Source organism: Botryllus schlosseri, chromosome 7 (assembly GCF_051294905.1).
Source record: "Botryllus schlosseri isolate E-star chromosome 7, Bs_hap1, whole genome shotgun sequence".
NCBI classification, from domain to species: domain Eukaryota; kingdom Metazoa; phylum Chordata; class Ascidiacea; order Stolidobranchia; family Styelidae; genus Botryllus; species Botryllus schlosseri.
This window is the reverse complement of record NC_137242.1, coordinates 7,051,192-7,062,146: the sequence shown is the minus strand read 5'-3', so window position 1 is coordinate 7,062,146 and position 10,955 is coordinate 7,051,192. Positions and strand designations below refer to the sequence as shown.

Here is a 10,955-nt window from a genome sequence, read left to right as displayed (position 1 = left end):
TTGGTCGCTCTCACGGGGGTTACACCAGCGTTTCCGATCCGAACAATCCGAACATATGCAAGAAACAGTGATTTATATCGACACAGATTACTTGATGATTCGAAATTGACTCGTGAATTTTGCTCCGAGTCACGAGTCAATCCACATTTCTGATACGCCGAGCCAAGTCAAGTCATTTTAGCAAAGTGACTCAAGTCAAGTCATATGCAAAAGGTGACTCGAGTCATCCCAACACTGACGCCTACCGTTGTAATACAATACAATACATTGGGGTTATAATTTTCATCTGAACAAGCTACACACAATGTACAAGGCGATAAGACACAATGCAATGTAACAAATGGATAGTTCTTTCCATTCCTTGTGAGTGCTTTCTTTCTTCGGGTCTTTTTTGTCGCTGTAAGAACGGCGACAGCGGGGGAAGAGGAGCCCAAATGAACCTCCGACGGGAATCGAACCGGGTCCGCCTGCTTGGTAGGCGCTTATCGTCACCACTACGCTATCTCCCCCGCCCCTCCCCCTCCGTAAACAGCTAATTGTCTGCTCATTGTGAATCATAAACGGTCAAATAATAAAACAAATAGGTAGACATGGTATTATGGTCAACATACCGCAATAGCCTAACTGAAAAAAGATTTCTTGTGCATCTTATATTGAGAATCGCATGATGAAAAATTGCGATGTACACATCATTGTCAGAATGAAGCAACACGGTGTGTCACCAGCAGTGTACGCACAACTTGAGTGTTGTCAACCAACAACTGCTGCTGTTGAATGTCCTTGGCAAGTTTCTTAGTAAGGACATGTACTTTCTACCCAAAAATATGGGAAAGGATTTCTTGTACTACAAATTTTTTTAAATATTTTCACCATAATACACATTGTAGCCACTGGAATTCTTCATAGGGCCAGATTTCTTTGAATTATTGGTTTTTTTCATGTAAAAAGTTGCCCGTTTCTAAGCCAAAAACGTTTTTTCAGGCCAAAGTACTTCGTTAGGACAGCCAGTTCCAACCAGAAATGAAGATAAGCGGTACAATTTTAACATTATGTGGGAAAACACCTAATTTACATACGTTAGGTCAAAATTCAGTTTGTTTAGGTCAAAAAAAGTCAAAATTTCAATTTTTTAGGTCAAAATTTTCTATTTTTTAGGTAAAAAACCCCCGCCCTAGTGATTGTAACACGAGAAATGGTCAAGTGATTGTGAGCCTCACAGCTCAGTAGTGCCCTCTCTGGTTGGATTTTCCCCTCGTGTCTTGATAGTCACTTGTTGAAGTTTAGTCGCTTTGTTGCTTGTAATATCATTGGATCAGTGATTGAAGTTAGGCTAAATTTGGGGATATAATGTACCATAGGGCATTATTTGTATTGTGTAAGTATTGTATAAGTTTAGGCTATCATTCAGGTGATTGTATTTTGTTTAGATTGTAAGTTTAGAGCCTAGAGAGTTAACTGTTGTTAACCGCTATTGTGACTATTGCCTCGACGTTGACGTGATCTTTCTATGTAGTAAATTTGTTATCCTATTCTGTAATTTGTTGAGTTACATTTGACCGGGTCTCAGGGGAAGGCTCGGATTATAGGAAGCAAAGAAAGTGAGGTGGTAGTCTCAATTCGAGTTGGCAAGCTACTCGACAAGCCTAAAATTGTTACAGCCAAAACTCTAATCAAGTAAATATAACGAACTATCGTTTGAGCTAGGCAACGACCAAAACGTCCGTTATATTTAAGTTAACAACAATCTCAGAAATAATTTGAAGACTATCAAAACGGCAACCTTTGATAGAAACGGTCGTCCACAATTTGATATATCCAAGTCTATTGTATAGACTTGGCCATTGTTGAATATCAATTGCTGCAAGTGGAGTACCGGTATTGTACCATTGACAACTGCTAGTTGCATTCGAAGAGCTGACATTAAATTGATTGTTAGAATCAGCTTTAGTAGCAGTTGATACAAATTTGTGAGACTATTGCGGCTGGTGTTCCCAATAGAAAATTTGACTGCTAAGCCAAGGGTTCTCAGCAGAAGTATTTTGCATTTGAATGAGATATAGGTTCTCATATGAGGCTAGTGTCCTCCATACATGAAATTGTCCTCGTTGTAATTGAAAGTAGAAGCAAGTTCAGGAGTTGTTGATTGGCCCAGCCCTAGGTAAGCAAATAGTTAGTTCACGTCAGTCAAAACGGTAATGTGCAACTGAGGTTTCCAACGTCTCTCCAATTCGTAACTGATGAAAAACAACAATGACCATGGCAAGAATTAAGTGTGTGTCTGAAGAAGAATTGATTCAGAAGTTGGCCGGACTCCATAGAAGATATGAAAGCATTGAACACGAAATCTCGACCCAAGACGTAAATATCAATCTTCTGAGACATCAAAGTGATCTACAGTGTATGTTTCAAGAATATTCTACACTCTGGAGTTTATATCTCCTCGGAGTCGAAGATGATCTAGAAAAGATTGCATGTCATAAAGATCATGATAAACAAGTGAGATTTTATCATGAATTCCAAACCAAGTTGGAGAGATGCATGCAAGAAAGATCGAAACATACACGTTCGAATTGTATTGGAAGCAGTCGTCATGTGTCTCGGCGATTTGGAAATGCTTATTCTGCCAGCATACATGATAGTGTAAACGTGAAGAGAAAAGAAGCAATCATCCAAAAGAAAATGGCTCATTTGAAATTGGCTCATCAGTTCAATCGCGAAGTTTTGGAAGATGAGAAAGTAATGATTGAACGTAAAACATCACGATTACGATTGAAGCAAGACTTTGAACTTGCTTGTGTTGAAGCAAGTATTTGGAAATCCTCAGCTAACGTGCACAAGCTACATTCATACTCGCTAAAGAATACGGAAGAAATGGCTGTTTGTCAAAGTACTGCTCTGAAGCAAAGCAGTGTAAATACAGAGAATCCAGTTTCTCCTGCCCTCGTTGGACTTGCTGTGAAAGGCCTTGGCAACACTGCGCAAGTATTTGTCAATGGGACAAGCAAAGACAAATGTGATGCGAAAGGTCAGGATGTGGAATGTCCAAGTAATTCTGAAGCTGCAGTATTCAATTCCACTGAAGTCGATGTTATCGTCGATCCTGTCCATGCGCCACACCCTATTGAAGATTGCATCAATGCAAATACTTGTGTTCAGGACCTTGGTATTTTGAAAGGAAACTATGACAACGTTGAGGACTGTGACACAGAATGTTCTCAAACCACAATGGTTAAATTTGACAGTGCTAGGTCTTGTAAATTTCCTGATATTGGAAAGGCGCTGAAATGTATTCCGGAAGACGTTCTCCATGTGAACAGAGTTGATAATTATATTCCGGAACATACATTGTTGTGTGAACACTCGGGTTGTTCACGTGATGCAAAGTTTGAAGGTGAAACCGAATCACCTAATGCGCATGATGAAGTATCAATACTTCACAAGTCAAGCCATCCTGATCCAACTGGTGATGGTCAGGTAGCAAAGATGCCTGTGCAATTTGTGCATAGAGTAGTGACAGGAGATCAATTCACATTTGAGAAACGATATTTTCTTGATGCCAATATTGAAAAGTTGATGACACAGGTGTCAATGGATTGCGCATTGGATTCAAAGATTGAGGCATGCTCTCGTTCCATAACTGGTGACGATGGGATTCGCAATGTGAGTGCTAATTTTCCATCGCAATTGTTGAAGGATCCACAAGGGTATTCTGACAGCACTGAGTTTGATGAAGAAGCATCTCTTTATAATGTGCCTTGTCTTCAAGAGCTTGCTCGGTTTGGTAGCATGGACAAATCAATGTTGGAGTTGGCTGCCATTTGGATTGGCACTGACATATTGTCATTATCCTTCTTCTATAAGGAGGTGCAAACCGAAACAGCTTTGGAGACCTTGAAGAAGATCGAGTGTCTGGTGAATGCCATTGTGCGATGTGGATCGAACTCCGATGTCTCCCAAAGAAGAAGAGTGGAACCTTTCCTCATGGAGTTCCAGTTTTTCGTTCGTACTTGGTTGATTGTACAGCCAGTAAACAGATGGTTGTTCGAAAATGTTACTTGAAGAATGTTGATATATTTGAGAGATTTACTGAAGTCTCACCAACCTTTTGAAGAACATTTGACCTATATTGATAGTGACATTGTGGCATGAGTTGATTGGTAATTTGAATTACTTTTCTTTGGCTTGATAATATCTCGTGCTATTAGGTTAAGTCGATGTATTCTCGTAATTCCTACATCTGTGGGGGGGAATGTAACACGAGAAATGGTCAAGTGATTGTGAGCCTCACAGCTCAGTAGTGCCCTCTCTGGTTGGATTTTCCCCTCGTGTCTTGATAGTCACTTGTTGAAGTTTAGTCGCTTTGTTGCTTGTAATATCATTGGATCAGTGATTGAAGTTAGGCTAAATTTGGGGATATAATGTACCATAGGGCATTATTTGTATTGTGTAAGTATTGTATAAGTTTAGGCTATCATTCAGGTGATTGTATTTTGTTTAGATTGTAAGTTTAGAGCCTAGAGAGTTAACTGTTGTTAACCGCTATTGTGACTATTGCCTCGACGTTGACGTGATCTTTCTATGTAGTAAATTTGTTATCCTATTCTGTAATTTGTTGAGTTACATTTGACCGGGTCTCAGGGGAAGGCTCGGATTATAGGAAGCAAAGAAAGTGAGGTGGTAGTCTCAATTCGAGTTGGCAAGCTACTCGACAAGCCTAAAATTGTTACAGCCAAAACTCTAATCAAGTAAATATAACGAACTATCGTTTGAGCTAGGCAACGACCAAAACGTCCGTTATAGTGATCACTGATCACAGACCAAAGATACATTGTGATTTTGCTCCGTTTAGATATTTAGCAAAATATGATACAATGCGATTTTATATTTTTTGCTGTCTTCTCTCAATCATGGGATGTGTATATCTGCACCCTAAGGATTATTCTGCGAGTGCAACTATTGTCTTCAACTTTACCAATCCAAGGACAAACGAAAAAACATATGTAAGTACTAATGCAGTGTAATTTTTATCTAGAAACAGAATCAAATTATTCTGCTTTTATCCTGAATTACACCATGTTACACGAGTAAAATTTTTTATTTATTGTGTTTTGCTATTCCAAACCAATCACTAAAATACCAATATTTCTTCTGAAGTGTCCCTAGTCTTTGAAAAATGTCACTTTTTCTGATTTCTCGTTTTACTCAAAATTGCCATGTAATAATCCGCTATCAGCACAATTCCTTATTACAAAAACACTAGGCTAACAAAAAGGAGTATGCACAAATATTGGCTACCATCGATTATGAAAGGATGCAAACACTTAAAAAATCTTCAGAAGCGGTTTTGTTTCCATGGTTCGCGTCTATAAACTGGGAAATCGGTTAGTATTATGGACCGCTAATAATCCCCCATTATGATGCAACTCCACCTCCATTAGAAACTTCTTTCCAAATCATAAATATCCTGCTGAAACACTTCACTATGCTCCTTGCTTACACTTACATCACCTATATTTCAATTAAAAAGATCAAGGTGACAGTGCAGGTAATACGTTTTCAAGGACATGCTCTCATCTCGATCATATTGTTTAGCCTACCAGAGGTATATTTATTCATTGCTTCGTTTATTTTCAAGAAAATTTTCAACTACTTATCAAAATGCTTTGAATATGCTCTTGCTTCTCTTTCAGAAATTTTATTGTCAAGTTCTTTACAAAAGATTGTCAACATTACCGCATAAGCAAAGAGAACATGCCATGCCACAGAAAAATACCGTGAAAATCGTTCATGCCCTTTTCTCGACAAAGAACATTGACACGATGAATCTAACAAGTGCCCTAGTTTCAACCTCAAAGTCGGAAGTTCCACATTTGATTTAGGGAGTCCTAACTAAATCATAAAGTTCGTGTTGGTTCGGGATATATATCAGTATATATGAGAGATGTTGAAATCTTCATCGGAGTCATTTTCTGCATCTTTAAACCCTGTCGAGTCTTCTGGAGCTTTTTTGCCTGGTAGTTTGGACAGTGACAACTTACTGCAATACGTAACAGGTGCTTAAGCGGTTGACATAGAAGGATATGCAATGTCAAGTCATTTGTTAGTTATTCGGAACCTTGGAATGTCACTCATACAGAAATATCAGTTATCTTCAAGGTTTCGAGTTTCCCTTCAGATTCTTTAATAGCAAATGACATTGAATGGCGATCTCCATTAAGCCAACCATCCATATTTCATTGGCCTGTTTCGCAGATTACATGAAATGCCCAGTGCTATAGATCTTGGTTTCCAATTTTCATGCCAAAGTAAAGTTAATATGCATAAAAAAACCTTACTTCTATCAATATTTTGTACTTGACTTGTTTCAAACTGATATACAGACCACAGATATAGCAAAACAGCCACCAGGCAGGATACATTTGTGATGTTCACGGTAATGACGAGACTATACTCACTATATCCACAATCAATGCATTAACCGAACAAAACAAAAAGGAATTTGAGATTTCTTGCTGTAGTTAATACTGACTAACTGAGACTGAGGATTACCAGAGAACCCGTCCCTTGGAGAACCCGTCCCTACCAACTCGGCCCTCGGAGAACCCGGCCCTTGGAGAACCCGGCCCTCGGGAAATTTTGCATATCAAGCACGCGTGGTCTACTTGCTGTGGTATTCACGGTGTTTTTCGACTACTCTGGACCTCGGAGAATGCGGCCCTCGAACAATTTTGAATTAAAAATGCATTAAATGTGAAGCCGGCCCTCGGGAAATTTTGTATTCACCAGCAACCCTAATATCCCACCTCCGGCAACCCTAATATCCCACCTCCCCCAACCCTAATATCCCCCTTCCCCAACCCTAATATCCCACCTCCCCCAACCCTAACCCACCCCGGCAACCCTAATATCCCACCTCCCCCAACCCTAATATCCCACCTCCACCAACCCTAATATCCCACCTCTGGCAACCCTAATATCCCACCTCCACCAACCCTAATATCCCACCTCTGGCAACCCTAATATCCCACCTCTGGCAACCCTAATATCCCACCTCCCCCAACCCTAATATCCCCCTCCCCCAACCCTAATATCCCACCTCCACCAACCCTAATATCCCACCTCTGGCAACCCTAATATCCCACCTCTGGCAACCCTAATATCCCACCTCCGGCAACCCTAATATCCCACCTCCGGCAACCCTAATATCCCACCTCCACCAACCCTAATATCCCACCTCTGGCAACCCTAATATCCCACGCCGTGACTGCGTGACCTACGCATGCCCTGAGCTCCTTACAAGACCGACAAATCAGTTGATAATACCATTATTACTTTATTAATTCATATTAATACTTGTGAATACACTTAATTTCTAAATTTCCCGAGGAATTCACCGAGGGCCGGGTTCTCCGAGGGCCGAGTTGGTAGGGACGGGTTCTCCGGCAACCAGACTGAGAGGATGATTGTTACTACCAACTAACTATTATGAATTGAATGATGGCTCAATGCGACGTCACAGTTGAATGGGAATTCAATAAATGAGACTGAAAACATGGTGCGCGAAGTTAAAAAAGCGTAAAATGACATTTTCAAACGACACTCGTGGCAAAAAATGCCAGAAACATGTTTTATCAAAGAATATGGTATAGGTGATATCAAAAAATCGGCTCAACCAAATTTTAGTTACATGATGTTACATATGCAAGGATCATAATTCAGGCCTATTTTGGACTATAAATTAACACTGAAATATATAATTGACCACATAGAGCTAATATTGCAACATTGCTCATTTTCTTCCCCAGACTACTTACTGCCACTAGCATCTCCACTAGCTCTGACCGAAAAATCATCAAAACAGTGATCATGTCATTAGCCCTGACGAATATTCATCAAATTGCAGTAAATAATATGCCCATGGCGCCAGTGACTGACTGCTTGAGAAAAGATGTACTTAGGCTACATTATACATATATAGAGGCCTACATTATAAATATCCTACACCAGTGGTTCTCGACCTTTTTGTCTTCGCGGACCTCTTTTTAACCATCATGGACCCCACGCGGACCCCCAAGGTTTAGTTCAATTATCGTGCAAACGTCATCTGTGTTTTGTGAATATTACCTGCAGGCTAGTGACAAACAGGAACAAAATGACTTTTCTTGAAAATAACATCACACTATTTATGTGGAATTTGGATAGACGGTAGCGATTTCTGCAGCTGCATTTCTTGAAATACGTGGTCGTGTCTTGGAAACTCGCGCCTGCGATTTGATATGAACGGGTGCCGAATATTTATTTCCACAGATATGGGTGGTGGCAAATGGTAAAATAACGAGCAACGCTTCCGACGTCCCTTTTGGGTACGATCGCAACATATATACCACCAAAATTGAGACACAGCTTTTTAATTGAACATATAATGTTAATCCTAGTCATTTCTATCTAGTAGTGAATCGTTATGTTGTTCTGCAATAGTGGATATGTATATAACAGAAAAAAATGGATTTTTGCAAACATTTGAAACATTTGATTGACCGTACTATTCCAACTTTTTTATTTTTTCCACAAACCACAACAAAGCATCTCTAAACAGCATTATGTTTGTATCAGTAGGCTATTGGCAATTAAAATGAGTTTGCATAGTAGGATATTTCATCTGAGACGGCCATTCTATTCTGTTAATGCGAGTCATGAAGTTATAGCAGTAATGAAGCGAAACTGCCTCGTAATTATCAATCCTGTTGCAAATTTAGAGGCTTCGTGGACCGCTAGGGGTATGCGAACCCCCAGTTGAGAACCACTGTCCTACACTATATTGTAGAAAGTGTTCTGTTCAGGGCTTGGTATGCCTGGTATGGTATGGAAATTTCTCAAGTGTGGTATGGAATATCCTTTCCATACTTCCATACTTTTTCCATACTTTGACAGTTTTGCCAGAATCATGATAATGATCATTTTCTTTCGATTTGTCAAATTGATTGCATACCTCAGAAAATCGCTCACCGTCAATGTTTATATCTCAAGTTGTGATTCATGACTCACCCATCCCAGTCGACATCTATTTGAAGACAACAAAGTTACGCAACGCGCATATGAAGTAAAATAATATTAATTGTTTCGATCTAAATATCATAAAAATGAATGATATTCGACCACTGTAACATTACAACTTGCATTTCGCTTATCGTAACTTCCACTACGTAAACTACCAAGGGAGTTTTAAAATCGTAGACTCTGTGAATGTAGAAGTCACAGGAATATTTTTATCAGTTTGTTGAACTTGGAAATAATTTTCTGCGCTTTGGTAGGATGATCATCCTTCAGAGGTTGGACAAGTTGCGAAAGTATGGAAAAAGTATCAAATATGGTATGGAAGAATATTGCTATGGCCTGGAAAATTGTTAATTATGGTATGGAACGATTTGGGCGGGTATGGAGTATGGAAAATTCCATTCCATACCATACCATGCCCTGGTTCTGTTGGCATCAAATGTGATATGCACTTCAGAAAGTTATTCTTGTCTAGGTTCAATTGGGCTACTGGTATCTATCAGTGTTAATTTACAGTTTCTGCATCGTCCAGTCACTAATAGATACTGGACTTGTCGCTTCAGACCATATTATTCTATACAAACAATGAGGGCTTTTCACTCATTGTCGAAAATGTGATCAAAATCTAAAAGCTAAAAGTTTCAGTATCGACCATTCACTAACAGGTAGTGCACTTTGTTATATCCCGATTCTCGCTACAGCGAACACACAAGATTTGCCTCACAACTTGCTGTTGTGAAGACCGCTTATATGCGTTGCCGCTCGCACTTACATTAGTGCAGTAATCTTACGAAACGCGTACAGCGTGGCCCCGAAGAGCGCAATCGAAGCTCTAACAAGCCCAGATGCAAATCGATCTCATCAAGAGAAATTTCCGCCTCTAACAGTGACTCAAAGTCACAAGCATCACCCAGGCAGAGACCTGTCTGGAGAATGAATCAGGAGCCTCAACCGGAACACAAGAATATGTCCGAGAAGCCTGATTGCAGCAAATCACCCAAATCAAAACGGGTGCACAAAGTGCAAAACAAAAAAAGGAATGCCTCCGACAGACTCTCGTCACAAAGCGCACAGAAAGCGGTCAGCACTCCAGCCAGCAAATCCGCCCAACTGGCCTGTTATTCAGTGCACCACAAAACCGAAATACACAGTCAAGGTCATCGTTGCTGAAAAATGACTGACTGTCTTTGCTGACACAGGCGCCGATCTGAATGTCGGAAAGGAAAGCGGAGAAGCTAGGACAGACGCTGCGCAAAACAGCAACGAGGATTCAGCCGTATGGTTCTAAGCCTGTAAAATGCGTTGGCTACTACAACGGGGTCGTCACCTACAATGAGCACAGCTGCCAGACACGCCTCTACATAGTACCACTGAAAGTTGAAACTTTAATGAGTGGGAAACTCTACAAATGGGAAAAGACGGAATTATTGAGGAACATCACGGCCCGGCTCCATGGGTCTCAAACGTGGTCCTCACTCCAAAGGACGACGGCAACATCCAGGTCACCTTTGACATGCGAGAAGTAACCAAGTGCGTAAAGCCAACCAACATACACATCCCACGTGTCGAAGACATCAAAGCCAAACTTTCAGGTTGCAAAACCTTCAGTTAGCTGGATTTTCCAGTCTGTATTCCACCAGCTTGAACTCGATGAAGAATCCCGCACACTCGCAGTGTTCCATGCAGGGCACCGCCTGATGCGTTACCGAAGGCTTACAATTAGACATGGGGTGATTACTTCATCAATGTAATCGATTGCGATTGCGATTACTTCTCAATGACGCGATAACAATTACAGGAAAGGTGACATGAAATGGTGACATGACATGAGAAAATACATTTTGGATCTTTGCCTTATCATCTGGTGAAATTGTGTATTCGAAGGCAGATCGCCGTGTAGT

General features: G+C 40.4%; 1 protein-coding gene and 1 pseudogene across 6 annotated transcripts in view; one reads left to right on the top strand and one right to left on the bottom strand.

The window, feature by feature from the left end:
* Window positions 1-4,842: 4,842 nt before the first annotated feature.
* Window positions 4,843-10,955, top strand: part of LOC145443853 (uncharacterized) — a 90,645-nt gene continuing 84,532 nt past the window's right edge. For all 6 annotated transcript variants that reach the window (XM_080321815.1, XM_080321814.1, XM_080321812.1 and 3 more), the window contains exon 1: window positions 4,843-5,000. In XM_080321815.1, the coding sequence (XP_080177941.1) occupies window positions 4,872-5,000 (129 nt within the window). In that variant the 5' untranslated portion in view covers window positions 4,843-4,871. The remainder of the gene's footprint in view (window positions 5,001-10,955) is intronic.
* On the bottom strand, window positions 5,711-7,826 carry LOC145443403 (uncharacterized; annotated as a pseudogene).